The 24,424-nt window shown below is 43.7% G+C and overlaps 1 protein-coding gene across 2 annotated transcripts in view; it reads left to right on the top strand.

Annotated features, from left to right (window-relative positions):
* The window catches only part of HS6ST2 (heparan sulfate 6-O-sulfotransferase 2), a 245,483-nt gene extending 221,965 nt beyond the window's left edge, over positions 1-23,518 (top strand). For both annotated transcript variants that reach the window (XM_004685817.2, XM_004685816.2), the window contains one exon: positions 20,500-23,518. In XM_004685817.2, coding sequence (XP_004685874.1) covers positions 20,500-21,364 — 865 coding nt within the window. In that variant the 3' untranslated portion in view covers positions 21,365-23,518. The remainder of the gene's footprint in view (positions 1-20,499) is intronic.
* The last annotated feature ends 906 nt before the right edge of the window (positions 23,519-24,424 follow it).

Genomic DNA, 24,424 nt, shown 5'->3' with positions numbered 1-24,424 from the left:
CCCACCGTACATCTGGTATTGATGCTCATGGTGCCCCGAGCTGGGATGGGGTATGTACAGGGAGGGGAATGTGAGAGGAGCAGGGGGTGGGGTGGACACGGGCTGAAACAGCCCTGTCTGAAGCTTCTTATTTTCTAACAGAGAAGCTGATCACACGATAGAATCCAAGGAATGGAATGATGTGCTCTGCAAAATAGGGACTACTGGAACTGAGCTGGAGTCTTGTGGTTGCTGGGCAATGAAAGACCAAGTTCTGAAAATACCAGCTATCTTTATTGTTAACTTCCCCCACCTGATGATCTCTCCTGCTAACTTAGGGGCTCACAGCGTATGCACTGACATGTGGCACTTCCATCAAGCACCCCTAGTGAGCAGAAAGCAGAGCCCTCAACACACCCCTGAAGTATTGCTTGCTCATGTTTCATCTTGAGACAAGAGCAGAGTGAACACAATTGCAACTCTGTATGTGAAAACATGAAAATGATTTAACCCTGTTTTGAAGATGAACAGATGAATGAAGAAAGAAATTGTTCTCCTTAGACCTTAAAGGCCCTTGAACTTAATGTTAAACCAAGAACAGAGCATTGGGTATTTGGTGTGGAGCCAACTCTGGGACTCTGCGCATGCCCTTGAGATGGTGACATGACACACACGGGCAGGGAGCACTTCTGGGACTCTTACCCAACAGGCCTCTCTTTTCAACCCATCCCTTGTGCCTGCCTTCAAAACAAGTGTCCAAAAACTTGCGCTTGATCGTGCTTTTGGGGCATGGCAGGAGCATCTTGTTCTGACCATCTTGTAACAGCAGACTGCTGCTGGGCCTGTTGGACACAAGCTCATCTCATTTCAGCACACAAACCCCTTACCTGTTCATCTTCTTCCCCAATCCTCCAGCGTTAGTCCTCAGTTTCGTCACCTGCACTACTTATTTACTGCACCATTCAATGGTTTGGAATTTGTCCTGACCGAGTCGGGGTTGATGCAAACTGCAACAAGGGAAAATAACCCAAGCCCCCAAACCCTGGGGCTCTAGCCACAGACTGGTTCACTCCCAACTCTGCCTCCTTGCAAAAGTCATCTAGCCTCTCTGAATCTCCCTTTTCCTCTGCTGTTCAATGAAGTGACTGACTTTGCTGAGTAAAGTAGAAATAAATAGCTAGACAACCCCTCATCACCACTACCCACAAATAATGGAGCTAGACACATGAGATCCTTTCCAGGTAATTTACTACTGCTGCATTTTAAAGGTGCTGGACTGGGAAGATGAGTTTTAAAAGGAAGGAAAAAGTAATTCACATCTCCCAAGCTAGTGTTTATAATGGTCTATTAAGAATACATTTAAAAGAAATGGCCTCATTCTGTATTCTTCTACCCAAGACAACAGGCCAAGGCAGCCAAAGTGGTTTTTGAATAGGTCCATAAGCAAAACCCTTTCAGTGAAACCTAGAGCTGCTTTTCAGAAAGCAGAAAAGTAGCGTTTTCCCCTAATACATTTAAAAATGGTCACTTTCACCATTGCCAAAGTTCATTACCACTCCCAAGAGCTGAAGCTTCGAGATTAATGATCCTCACCCCAAAGAGAAGGCAGTGACTGTTAAAAGAAAAAAACATCGCCAGCACAGGCTGTTACTGTTCTGCATTCTTGGAGAATTAATGTCAATAACACTGTTGCAACATTTTTCAAAATAAAGGATGGAGTTTTCTAATTGTCTAGTAAAAAAAAAAAAAACCCAGGCCTGAACCCCCAGAGAAAAAAGCCCAAGTCGAAGTCATTAACACCACAAATCTTTGATAATTGTGGAGTGTTTGCAAGTGCCTTAATCAGGATAGTATGTTTGAGTGGCCTGTTTTAATTTGATCACACTGATTAAGTTTTGGTAAGCTAATATATGTTGAATTTCCAATTCAATTAAATGAGAATCTCCTGCCATTACAAGATATTACCAAAATGCTTTGATGGGTGAAAACTAAGCTTGCTATTTTCAATTGCTCCTGACTTCCTGATTATATAATCTTTGTATTAAATGAAATCAATAAAAGCTCAAATTAAATTCAGCAAACTTTAAGGAGTAAATATGTTTTCCCCATGTTTTCGGTATATATTCACCTCGAAGTGTGGAGCGCATTACTTGCAACTCATTGATTACCTTCGGTGATAAATTTTACAGTGCTCTCAACCTTCATATACCAATTCCTAAAACAGTCTCTCCTGTTTGAAGGCACTGTAAATGTGGGTGATGAATAGGTGCTCTCTATAATATATATGTATTATGGTTGTGCCTCCTTTGGCTGTAGATAAGAGCTATCTTATGTAAATGAAATTGCTTTGTAAATGTAAATGCCTATTGGGTCATCGATCACCTAGGAGATGGAGGAAACAGAACAATAAGGAAAAGTGTGAAAGGAACTATCTAGGGAGAGGAATGAAGAAAATTGCTAAGTGGTTAAGGGACGGGACTGATGAAACTGGAAAACTTTGTGGACGGGGCTGGGATGGAAAGACCCGCCAGGAAGTCGCTGGTGGAGGAGAGTTGGAAATTGGTGCTGCCCCTCTTTGACCGGCAGGGCCCTCCAAAAACCTTGTCCTTTTGAGGTTCTAAGACTGAAAAAGAAAGGGGCCTCCTCAGGGTAGGCTTGAAGCTGAGACTGAAAAGGAAAACGTGACTTCATTATTAAGCGGAAGCAGAGCACTAAGGGAGCGAATCTCACAAATTCCTTCACCCAAATCCTTCAGTCTCTACAGCCCTAGGGCTTGGGAGAGTCTTCTCTGAGAATAACCCCTTAGGGGGTGATAGTCGCTGGAGGAAAAGGGTACTAAATAGACTGAATAGTGCCTGTTCCCAAACTCTCACAGCACCCTCAATTCCCTGGATGACATCGGGAAGCGGGCAACACCACGGTGTACATAGGGATAATCTGTGTGAGGGTGCCCCTGAAATTTTCTTACAATATGTTAGACCCTTTTTATGGGTTCTGGTTTTCAAAACCTGCTATAATCCAAATGTGTGACTCATGGAGTAATAAAACCCTTTAAATCAATTTGGTAGACATCTTGAAGATAAACAAAGGGGAATGGCTTTCTACTTTTGTCCCATTGGTTTTTTTATAGCCCGCCTACTTCCAGAAAAGATTGGAAATGATTTCTAAAAGGCTCTCTTACTCATGCTTGAAGAACTGCTTCTTAAAGTTGAGCCCATGTGTATCATGTAAATAGAGAAGAATGAATTACATAAGGATGTGACTTTATCAGGCATCTTTCACTTTATACAATAGATAAACTCTTGGGGACTGTTAAGTGGGTGGAGTATTTTGGGTTCTTACACTATTCTGCTCCAGCCTTTGTGATCTCTAAAAAGTCCCATTATTTCTAAGTAATACTTGCCTGTTTTGTATCATACCTGCAAAAGTATTTATTTACTTTCTAATAAAGTAAATGGTATGAATATAAGCTAGTGATTAGAAGAGTCTAAGGTATGTCAACCACCCTAATGCTCACAGGATTTCCTATAATGGATGAAGAGAGATTTGGGGACAGAAATAATGCTGTTAAAGTTGATCCCAATGGAGAGTATAGGCCTGGTTACAGACCAAAAAATAATGTGTTAAATTCAGGAAAGAGTCAAGTACTGACTCTTAAGTGCACTTGGAGCTCAGGGAAGGGAAAGAGCAAGGTCATCTTCATGGTGCCCCGTGCAATAAAAGAACCTTTTACTGGTGCCTAACCACCCACCTAAGCGGTCAGGGCCGGTTACTAGAGGACATAAAAGCCCATGTGGACCAGGATTTGATGGGAGGAGCAGGAGAGCATGCCCATCTTTCTTTCCCCTCAATTTCCTTTCTTTTAGCTTCCTCTAAATCCTGCTTTGAGCAGTGACTTTCATCTCTTCCATTTTTTTTTAATTAAAAGGATTTATTTATTTATTTATGCATACAGAACTGGGGTGCAGGCCAGAGGTGCAGGGGCAGTGAGAGGAATCAGCAGAGACAGAGTGAGGAGCAGAACAGGTCGACTGACGAAGTACACTGCTGAGGGGTGCAGTGGGATGGTCAGGAGAGGTCTGCCACACCATGTGGACCACCTCTGAGGTGGGGATCGAACTCATGCTGAAGTGGCTTTAGCTTCTTACTGCTGTGCTTTAACCTGCTGCGCCACCAGGGAGGGCCTCATCTCTTCCTTTAAAAAAAAAAAAGATTTATTTACTTTTGCATAGAAGAACTTGGAGTATAGGCCAGAGATGTTTCACCAGAGACAGAGTGGGGAGCAGAACAGGCAGACTGAAATAACACTGCTGAGGAGAGCAGCAGGCAAGACAGCAGAGGTCTGCAGTGCCATGTGGATTACCTACCTGGCTGGGAATCGAACTCAGGCCGAAGTGCTGATAGTGCTGAGACTTAACTTCTAGGCCACCAGGGAGGCCTCCATCTATTCTTCTCCATTCTACTTTCCCCTCCCTTTCTGCTCTTTTCCTGTTCTCTCTTCATCCTTTCTTTCCTTTGTGAGCCCTTGACTGCACTCTGTACCCTTCCCTCTTCTGTATCCTTCCAACTTCTACTCTTCATTCTCTTCTTCTGATGAGTCCTCTTTGCTCCCCTATATTTCATTCTCCCCCAGTCAGTTGCCAAGTAACTTAAATAAGACCTAGAGGGGAGCAGTAGCACATGGGATGCCTGAACATGGGTGCCCTCCAAAGCTGAAGCCTGCAGGGGAGAGAACAGATGGATCTTCAACACCCATTTGAGAAATCCCTTCTCCTCAGACTCGTCCACTGGAGGGCGCAAGTGCACCTGGGTATGCATGGTCTTGACTAACCTGTGTTTTTGGCATGCACCCTTCTCTCTTCCTTCCCACTCTTTGACTTTTGACTTGTCCTCTGGCCTCTGTGCAACGACTGTTAGGAAAAGAATAAAGGTAAGTTGTCAGCTAAAAGAAGCTTAATATGGGGCAGGAATATGCTTTGTAAATGTAAAAACAAAAGTTTTGCCAAGTACTTCAGGAAGACGAGAAAGCCTGTGTACCACAGGTGCAGGGTACTTGAGGGACAGTCCAGGCAGTGTGTCTGACAAGAGTAACATGCAAAACATTTCCCAACCAGGCGATACATCATCCCGATTAAGGGTATAAAATCTGTCCCCGTACTGTTGGGGGTTTGAATCCATGCCACCTCTCACTCGCTGACTTTTGGAGAGTCTTTCGACATTTCTGTGTCTCAGTTTCTTCATTTGTAGAAGGAAGATAACAATATTTTCACCTGTCTTATGCGTGGTGGCAATAATTAAATGAATGACTATGTTTGATGGTTAAACTCATACCTGACCCGCAGCTGGGGGTCGGTGTGCCCTTCTGTTACTGTTTGAGTGTGGGTGCCCGCAGGACTTGGCTGAAGCTTAAAAGAACATTTGATGCATGGGGCAGTCATTAGCATGTTTTGTGTAGAATGCTTTTGTCACACCTGAGGAAGCAGACCCAAGGCGGGGTCGGGATCTCTATGAGCCACTTCCCATGTCAAGTGCAGTAGCACCTGCCCCTTTGCCCCCAGAACCATACTTTGCATGTGTATTTTCCAGAGGTCTCCATGGATGGAAACCAAGTAAAAACTGCCCCAAACCCAGGGAAGCCTGATGTTGAATGGACGGTTCCCTTGTAATGGCCACGAAGACCACCGTACTCCTCAACTAAGTTGGTTGCATTTACTGCAACTTGAAATCAAACGTTGAAACGATGGCTCCAGAGCTGCACTTGGGCTGCTGAGTCTTGAACAATGCACCCTGTAAGATACAAAGAAATGTGTGGTGTAAGAGTAGAGACATTTTGGAATATTAGCAGATATAGAAGAGGTCAATTCCTTTTTTGCCAGCCTTCAATGTCTAGTTCTTCCTAATATATCCCCACGCCTTTCAGGATGTGCTAATTATTCTACAATGGGTAGAATTTTCGAACTCACTTTCCTCGAGTTCCTTTCATGGCTTTAACCTGGTGGCATGGGAAAACGTCGCTCCAGTCTCCAACCCAAAGCCAAGTGAGAAAATGAGCTGGGTGAACACTTGTCTTCCGCCCCATGTCCGGGCCGTGTCAGCGGATGTGTCCTTGTAAATGGCAAAGAGCTTGCTGGCACAGTTATTAGCATCCTGGCGCCTTGGGAGGGGGTCTGCAGAGCTAACTAATATTTTCTTAAAAGATCCTGAAACGTGTGTGGGGTAACACATATTTTATCATAGTTATTCTGGCTCTGCCAGTGCAATGAAAATGTTAGCCTTGGCATATCAATCGTGTTTTACAGATGACTGTAATTTCCTGAATGTCAAAACTCCAAATTTTTCTACTAAGCAAACTTTTCAGTGGCAAAACATATTGCCTCCATAATGTATCACTGTGGGCAGGAAAAATGAAATCTCTATGCACTGTATTATGAATCAATGAGGCATTGAGATTCTTGGAAGGGTGAGTGGACTCTAGAAAATGAAAAACTGCCGCTATTCCATCTCTACAAACTGCCGCTCAGGGAGTGGGGGCTTCGGCAGCATTCGATGTGTGGGCCTCTGAAATATCAGATTCGAGTTGAAATAAGTTCCTGGCTTCCCTGCATTTTGATGGGGTAAATGTTGCCGTAAATATAGCGTGAGTCGGGGCGTTGAACAAACTCTCCGAACACAATTCCTTGCTTCTGGGGAAATGGCTCTGTTGGTTTTTGATAAAGGGAGCCTGAGAGAACCGCACATTTCATTAAGAGGAAAATAATGCTAATAGGAGGAATTACAGAGTGTGAGCCAGGTGTCCTGGGCTACTCACACTAAATGGGTTATCTCATTGAATCACAACAGTGTGAAGTGGGCACTCATCAACGAGGAAACAAAGACTTAGAGAGGTTAAGTCATTTGTACAAGGTTCCAAAAGCTGGGGCTTGTTTCCAGGGTGGAGCACTTAACTAAACACATTTATCAGTGGCTGGCTGCTGTTCAAGATTCTGGACCAGCTTGGTTGTGGCGAGAGAGAAGAGATAGGAAGACCTAGTCATCTCCTCTTCCCAAGATGCCCACAGCCTTGGATGGAAGGGCAAACCTAGACGAATACCTGATACAACAACGTGAGATGACAGGGTCCCTGAAGTAAAGTTCAGAAAACCCGTCTGGGTGTTCAGAGAGAGACCTGGCTGTCTCAGCTGTGGACATCAGGAGGAAAGAGGCCTTGAGAACACAATCCTAATTTGAAGAGACAGAGGGGCAGCAGGGCTAGGCCCGAAACAGGATAGATGGCGTATTGTTGTGACAGGAAATTTTTGCTGCTTTGCAGTAGGAATGTGATGTGGGACCCAGCAGTTACGGAGCAGGTTTCTTATGGTTGAGCAGGAGTTCTTGTGCCATTTACTGAAAGCACACAGGTTAGTGAAAGCTGACCTTGCGACAATGGTATGAGGAATAGGATCCGGAGGGTAGGATAGGAATGGGGGACAAAGTTTTACAAGGGACAGGGAAGGGGACACCGTGACCATGTGTATGATGTTATCGCCGGCAGAGTTATCCCAAGACCGCCATGGAGATAGTTACATAATCAGGTCAACAGTGGACTAGGCGTCCCCGGGCCTGCCTCGTGACTGGAGCTATACTACGTAAGTGGTCAAGGAATGTTCTGCTGTGATTTCTAGATAGCATATAGGTCACAGTTGCCCATGAGTGGCCAGCTCCAAGGAACCCACAGCCCAGCTATTTTTGCTGTGGACATCGGGAGGAAAGAAGCCTTGAGAACACAGTCTTAACTTGGAGAGACAAGTAGAGAGGGGCTGACAGGGCTGGACCTGGAACAGGGGTAGTTGGTGTAAGCAAAAGCATGAAGCGCCAGTGGGAAGCACTGGGAGGAAGAATGGTTTGAGTAGAGTTTGGGAGTTGGTATGCAGGAGAGTGCTGATAGCAGGGAAGATAAGACTGGACCTGTAATTACTGAGAAATAGTAGCCATTATTCAACTAAAAAGTGGTCCACTAATTTTCTCAGCAAGTTACTTTTTTTAAGTTGCACTCATGTTTACCTTGAACTAGAGATTCCTGGCAGGCCCTGCCTTTAGTGTCCTCAGTTTCCCTTCGCCTCCTCGTTTTCCTTTCTCAAAACATGGTGCCCATTGCTACACCAGCCCTGCACAATCCCACCCCCACACCCCTCATGCAGGACTTGATTATTAAACCCACAGAAGAGATATTTTAAAGGTTATGTAGGCCCTCCCCCATCTAAATGGCTGATAGGTTTTAACAGCTTATGCCTACCCCCTTCTCTGCCCCCACCCCACTACCCACCTCTTAACACACAGGAGGCAAATCATTAAACCAGAGGAATAAGCCTTACATTGTGGTTTCCTGTCTGTGAGGAAAGATTGTGTTACCCAGCAGTCCCGAGAACCATGCTACCCCACATGGCTGGCCCTGGTGGCATATCCTGTTAGAGTGTTGCAGAAAGTTCTCTACTGCTTCGTGAAAAGAGGTCTTTCGTTCTCAAATAAATGAGCAAAGTGACATGGGGTAACAGAACGAGCCTGGCTGTCTAGACTTGGGTCTCAGACATGTGTAACTTGATCACCATGTGACCTTTCACCTCTGCATGAATGTGCATCCCTCTGAAATTAACTGTGTCCAGCTAGTTCACAGGCATATTGTGATGATCAAAAGGGGGAGGAAGAAAATAATCTTGTTTTAAAAACTTTTGCTACAGGGAACTTTTTAGAAGAGCAAAAAGGTGTAAGGCTTTCAAAAATGTCTGAAATAACAGCTTGTTAATTCTTGAAAATGAACTGAGACATAAACATTTCAAATGACTTAAGATCACAGAAAGCGATTCAGGATGTCAGAGGCGACTCACGGTCACCTGGCCTCAAGTGCAGCGACTCTCCCACATGTACCCACCACATGGTATGACTGCCAACACATTGTACCCCCAACCGAAGATAGGGTCCATATGCTCTCCCCACACATTTCTAGTAACACCCTGACTCAGGACTGTTAAATGGGAAGAGGGAGGGCTTGTGAACAACAGGACTTCAAAATAGCCCTAGGGAAATCAACTCTTGTTTTAACCTAATGTGTTTAGGACTGATTCATGATTCTGAAAAGGAAAAAAAAATGATCAAAACTGTCACCAAATGGCCTCATTTTGAATTCTTGTGCTTTCTGAGAGAAGAACGGAGCAGGCTTTGTGAATGTGACTATGGAGCCACCTCTCCTTCTCTCTCTCTCTCTCTCTCTCTCTCTCTCTCTCTCTCGCTCTCTCGCTCTCTCTCTCTCGCTTTGTGAATGTGACTATGGAGCCACCTCTCCTGCTCTCTCTCTCTCTCTCTCTCTCTCTCTCTCCTCTCACTCTCTCGCTTTGCTCTCACTCTCTCTGTGGTTTCTATAAGCTTGTCTTGTGGCAGGGAAGAGGGTTCAGTCTTGCCCTTCAGGGGATGCCTCTCTAAATGGAAATCCTTCCGGTGGTGCTAAGTATATGACCTAGAAACGAAAAGGGTTCCTCCAGTCACCTTTCAGACCTAAGATTTTGAGCAGCCTAAGTTGTTGAATGGCAAAAGACTAGAGGGAGGACGTGGTATAGGATAGGCAGGGCTGGAGACAGTATACCTCAAGTGCTCTGGCCACCATGAAGTCATCAAGGGTGGAGCTTCAGGCTTCATTTAGGAAGTTTTTGGGGCCAAGGGGCCTTCTTCATGCTTTTGGGTGGCATTTTTGTGTATAGCAGTCGCTCCTGGCTGGGTAATGTACCCTGAGGAGCTACAGCCAGGAGAAGCCAGGTGTTTGGGAGTGAGTGGGCTGTGTGGCTTGAGGAACAATGCTCTTGGACTCTGACTAGTGGAATGATCTAGAAGGAGGAGCTGAAATACAATGAAGAGGCAGCAGAGGACAAAAAGGAGCATTCTGGCAATTCCAAGGCTTCATGGTAAATTTTCTACTGCTGACCCGCTAGTCTGTAAGCCCCATAAGGTGCTGGGCTCTGGGCTGAGACATAGGAGACATGCCAGGTTGTGTGGACCATGAAGACGTATACCTGATTTGGGAGACAAAACAAGACAGGGGAACCCTCAAACATCCATTTGGGACTCATGTGCAGCACAGTCATGGGGCATGCACAGAACAACAGTTTGGATGCCAGAGCTCTGGTCCTAGGCTCGCTGCAGACTGGCTGTGTACCCTTGGACGGGTCATTTCCTTTGAGACTCAAGTTCTTCCTCTGTTAAATGGTGGTTCTATTTGAAGTCATGTATAACTCTAGGGGTTAGCTGAGGAACTAAAGGTATAAGATTAGTGAAAATGATTCGAAAATTCTGATTATTAGGTCTCCTTTTTGCTTGAAAAGGGTAGCACAGCTCCACAGGGTCTTGTCCACATCCTGAAAAATAAACCCCTGACGCACAGCTTCAGAGTATGCTTGTAAGCTTTTAGCAGTAACATCCTTGGGCATAATTCCCTCTTCTCAAGCAGAATCTTCCTGTCCTCAGTGCCTCTTCCTCTACTCACTCCAGCGGATGTTGGCATCTTTTTCTTAGGTGGAGCGATTGCAAGGAGATGAGGGAATCTTTTCTCATTCCCAATGCTATCATTGTAAAGTAACAAGGCTGTGCTACTGGAGCACGTGCTCCTTTCTACACACTCACAGTACAACCACGTTTGCTGCTGAATACCTGCAGAACACTCTCCCAGGGGACAGAAGGCATGACCCTGCCAGCTCTTGAAATTCTGAATGGCTCCAGTTCTTTACAGTTTAAACGGTTAATGAGGTCTGCTTCCCGGGCAAAAGCCAGGGTTTGCACTTCATCTCTCTCAGCACCTTAAAATAATATTAGAGTTCATTAAAATCAACCCACGACTCCAGAGGGCAGCCTTCATTGAGGGGAAACCTTCCCCTGTGCTGTTCTTGACTAGATTTCCTCCTACAAGGCACACTCATGCCGCCTGCCTCCTGGATGTCTTTGTGCAGTGGGCCCAGGTAAATGAGCATGACCCCCAGCGGCCTGTTCAGAAGGACATAACTGATATTTATTGACTGGCAACCTTGTGAAAAAGCACTGTTATTTGATTCCATGTCTTTGTGGAGGTCCCCAAAGTCATGATTCCATATGTCTCAGGATTTCTCACCATCTGGTGAAGGCTGGAGAGCAGCTCTCTGGTTTCCTCGTTTGTTGAATGGGAAGCCTGGGCTAATATGGCCACCAGCTGCAGCTCACTCCTGGCATCCAGCTCTGATATGCTTGGATCTCATCCCAAAGATCCCAAATGGACCCAAAAGAAAAATCCCTCAAACAAACAGCCATGGGAGCAGCCCCTCCATTCACATCCTAGAATGTGCAACTCCCTCCTACTTTACACTTCCTATTGGGCCAGGTCAGTTGGGCCTTTTGCCTGTGTCTCCTGAGCTATATTTTGTGCTCAGTGCCCAAATCCATGTGACAATATCTGTACCCAGAGAGAGCACACAAGCCAGACATACAGACATAGCAAGCAGTGACAACATGAAGACCAGCAAAGTGTCAAGACCAAAGCAACAGCAAGAGTTTGGACTCAGGAGTCACAGAGACCTGACAGAAAATCACTAACTAGCTCTGTGGTTTCAGGAATGTTCAGTAACTCTCTGAATGATGACAACAGAAACTAGTATCATTGAGTTGTTCTTTTCCATACATGGTTCTAAGACTTTAGACATTGAGACCTATGGTTTTCCTATAAATGAGAAATATAATAATATATAATATAATAAACATCACATTTGTAACTAAATCTTTCAGTACACAATAGAAGAGGAAAGATACACAAGAAAGTAATTTAATAATATATTTATTTAACACTATATATCAACATTAATATTCTAATATTAATTAATATAAATGACAAGTAACAAATGAGATCATTAACTTCCTCTAATTCTTGGAAATCTCAGTAAACTGAAACACTTCAAGTGCTTCTTATTCTAGACACACCATATTTGAAGAGCTCATCACTCATCACGTGTGATTGATGACTATTGAACAGCAGACCTAGAACAGACCCGCTTGGCTTTTTTCAGTGATACTGGTTTTCATTGAGGTAACATTAGTCTAGAAGATTGTGTATGATTCGGTGGTATAGGTGCACACCTCTTCAGACATATGTGACCACATCATACCAACCACCAAGGTACCATAGTCCTCCACCACTGTCTACTTCCCATTTTGTTCTCCTACCTTCTCCCTTCCCCTCTGGTAGTCTGCAATCTGATTTCTAGGATTTGCTTGTGTTTAGTTTTGTCTGGAACATACCCCCCTGTGTGCCTAAAATGATGGCATTTGCACCTATTTTATGGGGTCTGTAAGAAATCCCCTTGTGTGGTACCTGGCACATTGTAGGAGCCATTACATCATATCATTGTCAGTATCCACTTGCTGTGCTCATGTGAGAATGTCACCCTAACACACATCTATTTAAATCATTTTTATACTTTAGGGCTCAACCAACTTTCTCCTCCTATGTGAAGCCTTCCTTGATGACCACAGCACAAAGTAAACTCTCTCCAATGGCTATGAGATAGCACTTCACGATACTTTCCCTTTATCATTCCTTCACTGAACTGTGCTACTGTCTCAAATAAATTCTAAGCAGTTTGCACGTAGGTGCTCATCTATATAGCACTTCTTAATGGGCATGCCCACACCTCTGCTTACTGCAACTTCTAGGTCATCCAGAGTCATCCAGACTGAGTACATTGATCATGGATTGGTAAAATACTTGTTTTGTACCTCCACTTTAGGACTAAAAGTATTATGCAATGTTCCTGACTTGTGAAGACTTGTTCCAGAATTGAATGCCATGAGGGTACTGGTTTTATTTCTTCCTGTTGGAGACCTTGAACATGTGTTGTGTGCAGGGGAGGTACCATCCAGTAAAATGGCAGATAGTATTGATAGAGCCAGGACTAGATACTGAGATACAAACTAAGGATGGTCCTCTGAGGAGCAAGCTGTGAACCATGCTAATCCCAGTGGCGACACTTGGGCATTTCCCTGGCTTAGCACACGTAGCCTCTACCCACACTTGTGGAGGAAGGAAGAAAACCAACTCCTTTCCCTCACTGCTCCAGAGGCCAGCCCTCTTAAAGACCAGTGGTGACAGTTTGATAAGCGATGCCACACAGAAACACTCAGGAAACTGAGAAATACTAAGGTGGGGTAGAGAGAGGAGGTCCTGGAAGGGAAGTCAGGACACCTGAGTTTGTTAATCAGTGGCAGAACTGGACTTTGTGCGAACCAGGTAGATCACATCCACTTCTTGGGTTGCCAGCTACCTCATATACACTCTGAAGGTTTTTTTTTTTTCCCTGAAAATTCTTTCCACTTCTAAAACACACTGAGTGTGAATGAACCGAGACACAAAATAATTTCAGAATACAAAAAAATCTCAGAGTCAGTATTAGCTGCACAACCTCTCATTCCACCAAGCGATTGAATGGAGTCTGGGTGAAGGCTGGTAACCACGGGTCATAAAGCTTGGAATTTCACATCTTGTTAAAGAACTCAGTTTTCTCACTGTTTGTAAAAATACTTAGATTTATGTACTTTGGAGTCTATTGGGCTTTGGGAAGGAAGAGAGCTAGATTTCTTTTAAAAAGGAGTAAATATCACCAGGATTTATAGTATGAAGAATTCTATGTTGGTTCTGAATTTACAAGTATTAGAAATCTTTTCTCCCCATTTAGTGTAGAAAAAAAATATTGTTTTCCTGCTTTGTAAAGAAATAGAGGAGAAGGAAGGTGTAGAAAACATTTTCTGTTGAAGGAGAGCAATGTGTATCCTTGTGGGCATCTCCCAGGATAAACTTTAGTTAACAAGGGGGAAAATCAATTAATTAAGGTGTTAATGAAATTATTACTTTATACACATCGAAAACTGCTCTTGTAGGTGATGTGTGATAAACAGTAGAAAGCCAAGCAAGAACAAAACAGTGTGTTTGCTGGTTGTGAGATGACAACCCTTCTGAGTTGTGTTTATGGCCGGGATGCTTTGCCTGGAATGGTTATGTCCTGCTCAGGGATCCAATCACTGCATGAAAGATCCAGTGAAAATCTAGGCTGTCTTCTAGATCAGTGGGCTGCTAGAGCTGGCTCCTGCTCCCCACTTCTCATGGGTTGTCCAGGAGAGCCAGATCTGGTCATGAACCCGTAGCTTCCACTTGGTAGGGAAAGGAAGAGGCAAATGAAAATCATGGGGTGGCCCTGCTTTGAGTTCCCCACCTTTGCAAATGTGATGACTTGCATTACTAGGAAGCCACAAGACATTTTGACAGATATACCCAGCCCAGCATATCTATATGAGTGTCCACCTGCTTCAAAGCAGTTCTCTGTGGGAGCCCCACCCTTCTTTATGAGGCTGCTGTCTCAAAAGAAAGGCTGTTAAAACAGCAACTCCTGGACATGGAGGGGCCCAATCCCTCTGGAAGCCCCTTTGCTTTGATTCAACTTACTGTACTTTCTTTAGTCTGTGTGTACATATTAATATTTCATTTGAAACCCACCCCCCTTGCTCTGATCAAGTCATTTACATGCAGTGTGAGGATCTGATACATCAGTTCGACATTAGTTAGTGAGGAAGGAGAGCAGACCTTCGACAGCAATGACACAAGCCCTCTGTGGCTTCCAGAGTTGACTCTGGGAGAGTAAAGCTGTAGTGTTAACTTGAGTCACCAGACACAGTTCTTATTTTTCTACCACTTACCCTGACTCCAAGATGTGTACAGGCTGAACTTTAAAAAAAAAAAAATCAAAACTAAGCTACAGGTAAAATAAAATGTTTGCTCCTATTGATTTGGGCCAAGAATTTGTTACCTTTCTTAAATTAACTTTTTATTGATCATTCCTATGACCTTAACTTGTACAATTTTGCTGGCCGCCTTCTGTTAAAAAAAAAATGGCTTTGATATTTATTTCCCCTCTGTGGAGGGCAGGGAGAGCCTTACTGTGGCCTTTCGTGAACCAGTGGCCTTAAAGGAAAGTCAATGTTTACAGCACAGTCCTGCTAACTTTGCTCAGGGAAAGTTCCCTGGGCTTGCTCTGGATGGATCTGGGCATGGCCAGGGCTTCTTAAGGAGTTTACTGAGGCGCTTGACCTTATTCTTGGGACCACTGTGGCTTTTTTATGCACTCTGGGCACCCCCTGGGATCACTGAGAGACTGTAGAACTCTGAAGTCACTTGCCTTCAAGCTTTCTTAAGCTCCGGTACGCATATGCACCCAGAGTTCCCAGAAGGCTTGTTAAACTACATGGCCTGACTTTCTGCTTCATTAGGTGACCTCAGAATATGTATCTCTAGGGAGTTCTTAAGTGTTGCTGATGCTGCTGGGCCTGAGGCCATATTGGAGAACCATGTGTTCATGGAGACAGAAAGGTTGGCTTCTGGCACTAGAATGGGAACACCCAGGTTCTGGAATGAAATTGCTTCAAGTCAGAGCACCCCCTCCCTCCTCAATCCCATGTGATGCTGGAGTGAGCCACATCTCTCTGTGGCTCGGTTTCTTCATCCCAGTAAAGGTTATGATGATTTTTGGTTCACAGTGTTGTGGGCAGTGCCAAGCACGAAGCACGCAGGCTGAGGGAGCAGCTGGTGTGGGGACAGGGTCTCATGGGACCCCTCTGTGAGGGTTGGTGCACTTTCAGGATTGCTTTATTGGCCATCCTAGGTGGTTAATGGATACAAAGACAGTATCTTGCTGGATCATATGGTAGCTCCATTTTTAGCAACTTTTGAGGAACCTCCACACAGCTTTCCATAGTGGTTGGACCAGTCTGCATTCCCACCAATGGTGTAGGAGAATTCCTTTTTCTCCAAACTCTTGCCAACAATTGTTGTTGCTATTTTTTTTTTAAATATGTATCATTCTCACTTTTGTGAGCATACACGACATGGTAAAGCATACACTATATGTAAAGGAAGCATGCTGTAAAAAATATATGTTTTTTTGTTTTGTTTTTTAAATTAAAAACATACAGAGTCTGCAACAAATATATAGGGTTTCAGTCCGGGAGTATTCTTTGTAGTTAGCCAGACACCTGAGGGTTGTAGGCAACTTGTGGCCTGTGGAGAAATCTTTTCAGAACTATAACTTCTCCACCTGTGAAGTGAAGTATTTGATCTAGATGATTTGCCATCTCAGAGGTTTCTTCTTGCACTGACAGTTTCAAGGTTCTGTGACTTAGAACTCAGTACTTACTTATTTCAAGATCATCTATTAAAATAAAGTGAAAACCAAAACAGAACAAAACCATGCTTCTGGCTTTTATCCACTTACTTACTTTTAATATCCTTAAGCTTCCCAGCCTTCTTTAACATTGGCTCACTGCACAGAAAGTCAGCAATAATGACAGATTATAAGTAGCTCTCCACATAGCTAGATCTCCTTACAATGTTCTATCACAAGTGCAAAATGGCACGTCTGTTATTTAATAGTGACATCTAGTGGCTTTTCCTTATCAAAGAAAAGATGCATTTTCCTATTAGCTGGTTCATCCTAAGCGCTGCTGCTTCTGCTACAGACATTTATTCAACAGTCTTTCATTAATCACTTACTTTATGTCAAACACTGTGCCCTGAAGAGCGTAGGTTGATAAATGATACACTGTCCCTGCCTTCTCAGAGCTCATAGTCCATGGCGGGGGGCAGGGTGGGGGGTGGCAATCACAGTGCGTTGCAATGGAGAATGCCAGGGCACTCGGAACAGAGAGCACCTGACTGCTGAAATCTGCCCAGAAAGGCAAAGGCAGGGTTTCTGGAGGAGACAATCTTTGAGTTGTATTTTGAAGGGACTTTTCAGGTAACCTACAAAGGTCAGAGAGAAGCCATTCAAAAGACTGGGCACTCCATGTATAAAGAAAGGGGCCTGTGGGATCATTGTCTAGGACCAAAATTCAGATTACTGCTATATACCTGGAGCACAGTATACAGCATGGTGTTTCAATCTTGGCACCGTTGACATTTGACATTGGATAATTCTTTGTACTGTAGGATGCTTAGCAGCATGTTTGGGCTCAGCAAAAATATCTGCAGATATTGCCAAAAGTTCTAGAGTTGGGTGAGGGGAGAGAGAGATGCAAATCACTCATGAGTGAGAAAGCCTTGTGTAGAGGCAGCTTGAAAGCCGTAGGTACAGGCAGCCATTGTGAGAGAGTGACAGAGGAGATAAAATGTCACCACCTGGGGATGTGCAATGGGTGTAGACGAGAGGCAGGGAGGTGAGCCAGTAGAGATGAGATGAAGGCATGACCTTGGGCAGGGCTGGAGGGGAAGGTGCGACCTCCACGAAGAGCCAGGATCAGCAGGACTTGGGGGCACATTCTTATGTTTGACAGTGAGATAGAGGGGTGAAGCAAGCGCCTGTGTTTCCTGCTTGGACAACTAACTCACTGGCTATTATTGTTTCCACAATTAGTACTTGTCAAGGGCTGGGAAAAGTGGGCCTCAACTTGGATGCCAGGCCTGCTGTACAGGCTTGTGCTATAAAAGCAGTGTGGGCCTCCAGATGCACTCAACCATGGCTGTTAAATGAACCCAGGAAATGGATGGGGACGCATGACCCCAATTTAAAGATGGGACACCTACTTTGAGCATCTTCATGAAGTGAGACATTTGGTCATGAGGTACTTCTGTCCCATATACTAGGTGAAACAGGCCAAGCTTGGTTCCCTCGTTCACGATTAGGTCAGTCCCTTCAGCAGACCCTTCAGATGTATGTTAATGTGAAGGGAGATTTCTAGCAGCTCCCACCAACCTGCTCCCACCTGAATCTTGTTGTTATGAGCAAGACCCAGGTACAGGTATTGCCAAAAGGAAGAAGATCCAATGAAAATACAGGGGGTGGGAGAGGGAGGTGGTATAACCAGAATCCAGATGTATTTTGACCGGCTTAGATTTACTTTAATGTGAAGACATTAAACAGGGCCATGAATAAATTGCATCAGTTAAAGACAGGGTAGATTGGGGAGGTCGTGGGCTATTCCTGGAGATCTACCTTTAGTAGCATCCATTGTTTCTAGTTAAAGCAACCTGGATACCTGGGCCTATTCTCCCTCGAAGAAGGGGCTGTTGACAATCACTGAGCTCTAGAGTTATTGTCATGAGTCTAGGTAATTGTTAGCGCCAGGACTGTGTTCGGGTATGTGCACATGTGTGCACACATGCATGCACACAGGAACTGATGTTGCCCACACTGGACTACCCTCAGCTCATGGGCACTAGGAGACCTTTGGGTGATGAGGGCCATGGATCTGTTGCATGCACGACTTGAACATCTGTTTCGGTTGCCTCCTCGTTCCATCTGTGTGGGAATGGTGCTTATAAAACATTGATCTGGACACTCATGCTATGCTGGGCCTCCATCTGCTCCTAAAGACAAGACAGAATTTTTTAAAAGAAGAGCCTCCGACTTGCAGGGTGATGCAGTCCAAGATTTGCCAGAAGATGTCACTGTAGGCTTAAACCAGTAAAACAGATTAGGGCAAGAGCACTGTTAGTTAAGCATGAAGGTGACTCCATTAGGGGGTTTACACACCCAGCAGCCCCCATTATAATGCATGCCTGGAGAAATTGTTTCAAAGATTAATCCAAATGTGTCACCAGACTTCATAAATTTCTATTCCTTTCCAAATAATCATACTAATTGCCACTAAGCTATGACCTCAGGGCTAGCATAAAGGCTAAATAAATATGTACTGATTGGATGAAAGAATGAACACCAAAAGGAGGAGGGGAAGGAGTGCACCATGGGAAAAGTAATTACCTTTGTTGCGAAAGGCTATGGGGAATGGAAGCCTGCTACATGCTCTGCAACTTTGCAGAGATGGATTTTCGTGTAACCAGCAGTCAAGTTCTAGGAAAATAGTGAGATAGGTGAACCTGACTTTGACCACCTCCATTCCTCACAGTCACCCCCAGATTTTTCTTTCTTGTGTCCCATGCTTTTATGTTCTAGAAAAATATATAAGGCGATTAAAAAGACTTTCTGTGATATTGGTGGGGCACTTGGAAGAGCATGGCCTTCTCAGCTGCCAGTGCTCTTCGTCCACTTCTCCAGAATAGTTTATGAAAATAGGCCATTCAAAGAGTTACTGAGATTCTGCTTTGTGTCAGGTATGAAGGGAAAGGGACAAAGCTGGAGTGTATGGGATGAGGGTTCTGAAACAATAGCTCAGGGCTCCTGAGCATTTTAAGCAGAAATATAAGCAAGTAATTACAATCCAGGAGTGAAAGTGTTCAAAGCAAAGCTAATACTATGGTAACGCAAAGGGACATACGATCACTGGCAAGGTCTGCAGTGAGTTTTCTGAAAGAAGGGAGAGTACTTGGGCTGGGACTTGAAGGAAGACTTGAACTTTCCAGACACAGAAGGGAGGTCACATCAGGCAGAAGAAACACCACTCACAGAACAGATGCTTAGAGGACAGATCTCAGCTGACGTATTTGCCTAAGACTTGGGAGATCATGGTCCTGCTGCTCAGGTGGTTGGTTGGTCCCCTCTCTCTGCTCCTCATGCATGTCTCCAGACCCCCCATTCCCTCACGTGGTGATGTATAAACTTCAGAAAAGCTGCAAGCCATTACCCAGTTTCCTTTTAGAAACCCAGTGCTAGTATTCCATGTTTATTGGTGTCCTTCCACAACAGGCCTTTCTATGACCTCACTCTTCATCCACAGAACCTGAGTGGGGATGCACTGCTTGTTAAAAACACAACTCCAGCACCCTTCCTCCTCTTGTGTGTCTGATCACGGTATATGGCCTTTGACATTCCTCGGGTTTGGTGACAGTGCGTGACCCGCTGTGTGTATGTGCGTAGTGTTATCACATGCACAAATGTTGTAGGTACTAATTTACATATAGAGGCTCTTGGCTGCAACCGTGTATATTTCAGTCAGTGACTAACTACACTGTTTTTTTTTTTGTTTTTTTTGTTTTTTTTTTTTTTTTTTTTTTTTGTGGAGGTGCTGGCATGTGCTGCCTACCTCTACATTCCTTTTCCATCACGTATGAGCCATGATGTTATGACAACAGCCAGAATCCAAAGCTAGGACATCAGATACTTCTTCAAGAAGTTTTTTTTTTTTTTAACTAAGATATACCGATTAGGCTGGGTATTACAAAAATGCATTGGTATGTTTAGTAAGAAAGATTCCTTATCACTTCAATCAATTCACCAGCTTGTGCTATGTCTCCATTTCATGATCTGCTAATGGGGGTGGAGGAGGGGAGATAGGCAATGAAACGATTGCTACTCAGCAACTAGACATTGGAGGTCATTGGGTAGATGCTGTCATTGGTTGGAGAGAGAGAAAGAGCAGAAAAGGAGAGGGGGAGTGAAGAATGACAAGGCTCTGGGCGTAAAGTCCTTGCTCTTGCTTTCCCTGTATTACTAACAAATTAGGTGAAAGAACAAAAGGACAAGCTGTGGGATTCCAGGTTCCTGACTCCATATATACCACCCACATCTCTGACCTTGGGCCTCTGTGTTTTGTTCATAGAAATTTCCACTACATCACTATCCTCAGAGACCCGGTGTCCCGGTACCTGAGCGAATGGAGGCATGTCCAGAGAGGGGCAACTTGGAAAGCGTCCCTACATGTCTGCGATGGAAGGCCTCCGACTTCTGAGGAGCTGCCCAGCTGCTACAGTGGTGATGACTGGTCCGGCTGCCCCCTGAAAGAGTTCATGGACTGTCCCTATAATCTGGCCAACAACCGCCAGGTGCGCATGCTCTCTGACCTGACCCTAGTAGGTTGCTACAATCTCTCGGTCATGCCAGAAAAGCAAAGAAACAAGGTCCTCCTGGAAAGTGCCAAATCGAATCTGAAGCATATGGCGTTTTTTGGCCTCACTGAGTTTCAGCGGAAGACCCAGTATCTGTTTGAGAAAACCTTCAACATGAACTTTATTTCACCATTTACCCAATATAATACCACTAGGGCCTCCAGTGTAGAGATCAGTGAGGAAATCCAAAAGCGCATTGAGGGACTGAATTTTCTGGATATGGAATTGTACAGCTATGCAAAAGACCTCTTTTTGCAAAGGTATCAGTTTATGAGGCAGAAGGAGCATCAGGAAGCTAGGCGGAAGCGTCAGGAGCAGCGTAAATTTCTGAAGGGAAGGTTCCTTCAGACCCATTTCCCCAGCCAGAGTCAGGGCCAGAGCCCGAATCCGAGTCAGAATCCAAATCTGAATGCAAATCAGAACGTGACTCAGAATCTGACTCAGAATCTGATTGAGAATCTGACTCAGAGTTTGAGTCAGAATTCAAGCCCAAGGGAGACCTCGGGCCAAGAGCAGAGTGACAGCAGCAGCAGCAATGGCACCCAAGACTACATAGGAAGCGTAGAGAAATGGCGTTAAGTGGCCCCTCGCGCCTCACACACTTCTCCCAAAGCACCAGTACAAATTTGGCAAATCTGAAAAGATGAAAGTATCCAAACGCTGCCTGCTTCCTTAAATTTGGAAGTTAAAAAAGTTAAGATGTTGCCTTTACAGTCGCCTTTGCATTAAATGTAATACTGTGTGTGGGTAAACCCAATTTCAATGTGTAATTAAATTGTCTTTTGGGGAGTTTGTCGGCCTATTTATAAAATCGAAAAGCCAAGCCAGGCTCACCAGAAATTGCTGTTTAGGTATTTTAAGAAGTTCTTAAAGAAGTCATAGAGACTAAATGAAATCATAAAAGGTGGCCATTTCACATATGCCTAAGAAATGGACTTTAAATTATTCATGATATGCTGTTTAAACCCCATCTTGGAAGCAAACTTTTTTCCCCTAAGGGGGTGAGCTTGCATATAAACATAAAAAAAAAAACAAAACCCTAAATTGAAACCCGAAGCCTTTCTTTTTCTTCTGATTTTAACTAGGAATCTATAGAATAATTACTGATGGTAAATTTTACCAAACCATAGAAAATAATAAAACATCTCTCCCAAACATGGGTAGTTGTGTGTAAAAATATTGGCTTTTTAAGTAGAATATCTTGTTATTTAAGATACTTAAAATTTTCAACTTTTTCTACCTTCTACTGTCTAAAGGTTTTGAACAGGGTATATCTCATACTCAACAAAACACTTTTTTCCAAATGGAATACCAACATAAAAATGTAGTTTCCAGATACTTTCCAGGCACTGTAATTTGAACAATTCTGAATCTTTTTGGCGCTGCTTCTCATTCAGTTAAGGCTTCTCCGAATTGTGCTCATTCCAAACTAACCCATTTATAAAATCTTTCTTCATCATCTAAATGGTGTGTTGCTGAATTTATTGTGATATATAATCCTGGATTAAAGTCAGGACTTTCTTTCTATAGATCTGTCTTATCAATGTTTGTGTAGTGAAGTCCTTATCAAGAAACTGTTGAACAGGCTAATGCGTCTAAAAATATTGCTGGAGTTATTCTTGATCAGATAGAATTGAACCTGAATGTGAATTGTTATTTACTTTTGTATATTTTTATTGTAATGTTCCCAGTCGGGCTGGTTATTTCTAGCCCACTCGTTCTTTTTCGTGTTCACGGACTACAGACATTTATAAAGAGAAAAAAAAAAGTAGTAGAAAAATAATTAGGATAGCCATAGTTATTCAGTGATACCAAAAGCTGTGCCTCAATCCTTTCGGTTAACCCTCTACCAGGTTTTGTTTTAAGAAAGACTAAAAGGAAGGACTGTTCTGCAGTGAGGTTAGGTATCACGAGTACGAGTTGAGGAAAGTGACTACTTGAGCGAGTGAGTCTATGCACCAAATCAAGTGCGATGTGAGCAGGGCAGAAAGAAATACATCACCAATGTGTTACCGAGCCTCCAGATGCTGGGCAGTGCCCGTTTTATGAGTTCTGCTATCTACCTTTGTAAGGACTTACCCTGACCTCCTGCCATCATTCCCAGAGGCAGCTGGAAATGGCATTTATGTTTCAGGGACGTGCTTACAAGCATGACCGTACATCCTCATCTTGTACAGTCTTCTCGTTTGCATCATTTCGTGTCCTCTGTAATGATATGGCTATGAGCTGGACAATAATCATAGTATTTGGATTTGAAAATACATTTTCTTGACTTGGCATGTGTATCAATATATCTAAATTTCATTTTGCCGGACAGCACTGCAGGCCTGGGAATTCAGAGAACAGAAGAATGGAAAAGACATTAAAAGAAAAAATAAAAATGCCTTGAAGTCAAAGTGTTTGAGTGAAATTATTTTGTGTACATTGTGTTTAAAAAAAAAATTCTGTAGACCACTATGGTATTTCAGTTTTGTTTAGTTTTAATAGATGTTTGTTCTTAAAACTGGTAGCTACTGTTGGAAAACAGGACGAAGTGCAAGCCAGTGGAAAAGCTTGTTACAAAAAACATTTTGTGTTATTGCTGTGGTGTGCATGGTTTTCAGAGATTAAGTGCATTTTCTCTGTCTAGATTGATTATTGTATATAGGGGTGTTATAAATATACATTTTTGTCATCATCATGTAAGTCCCACAATTTCAACTGTAAACATCTGTCCAATGGTGTAGCTTTACAAACCAGTCACTGATTTTGTGTAATTTAATGATAGATATGAAATAAAATTTAAATTACAGACTGAGTAATTTTCTGATTTCAAGATTTGCAGCCACTAAGTATTAGAACATCACAGGCAGGATTTTCTCTCTCTTTTTTTAAGATTTAGTTTTTTATTATGCATACAAAAGCTGGGCTGCAGGCCTGAGGTGTGGGGGGTGGTGAGACAATGGACCAGAGACAGAGTGGGGAGCAGAGCAGGCAGATTGACTGGAATACACTGCTGAGGGGAGCAGCAGGCGAGAAAAAGAGATGTCTACTGTGCCATGTGGGTCAGCTCCCTGGCCAGGAATCAAACTCAGGCCTCAGTGATGATAGTCCTATCACCTAACCTCATGCACCAACAGGGAGGCCTGACATAATTCTCTTTTTTTCAAGGGGCTTTCTTTTTTCCTGTTAGCCACCAAGTATGGAAATGAAATGGCCCATGGCAATCTACCCCATTACAATGGCCTTCATTTCCAGTGCTTCCTTTTGAGAGTTCACACTTTCTTTTTTGAGTAAAACAAAGTTCAATGAAAGTGAAGATTTGCTTTGCTCACTAGTCTGCCTCTGACTGCTGTAAGAAAGGACCATACATTCTGTGACTCATCAACAGTACAGAAAATTATTCCCCACGGCTCTGGAGTCTGAAAGTTGAGCCCCAGACTGGAGTGCCTGCATGGTTGGGTTCCAGCAAAGACCATCTTCCTGTTTTTTCCTGGTTACCGAAGATTGTCTTCTTGCTGTGTCCTCGAGTAGAAAAAGGGACTCACGAGCTCTCTAGCCTTTTGTTGTTAAGGTACTAACCTCACCCCTGAGTGTCCACTCTTATTACTAAATTATCTCCCAAATGCCCCACCCTCCAATACCATAATTTTGGGATCA

The sequence above is a fragment of the Condylura cristata genome, unplaced genomic scaffold (assembly GCF_000260355.1).
Source record: "Condylura cristata isolate star-nosed mole 26May11 unplaced genomic scaffold, ConCri1.0 scaffold00019, whole genome shotgun sequence".
Lineage (NCBI taxonomy): Eukaryota > Metazoa > Chordata > Mammalia > Eulipotyphla > Talpidae > Condylura > Condylura cristata.
This window is presented reverse-complemented; position numbering and strand designations above follow the sequence as displayed.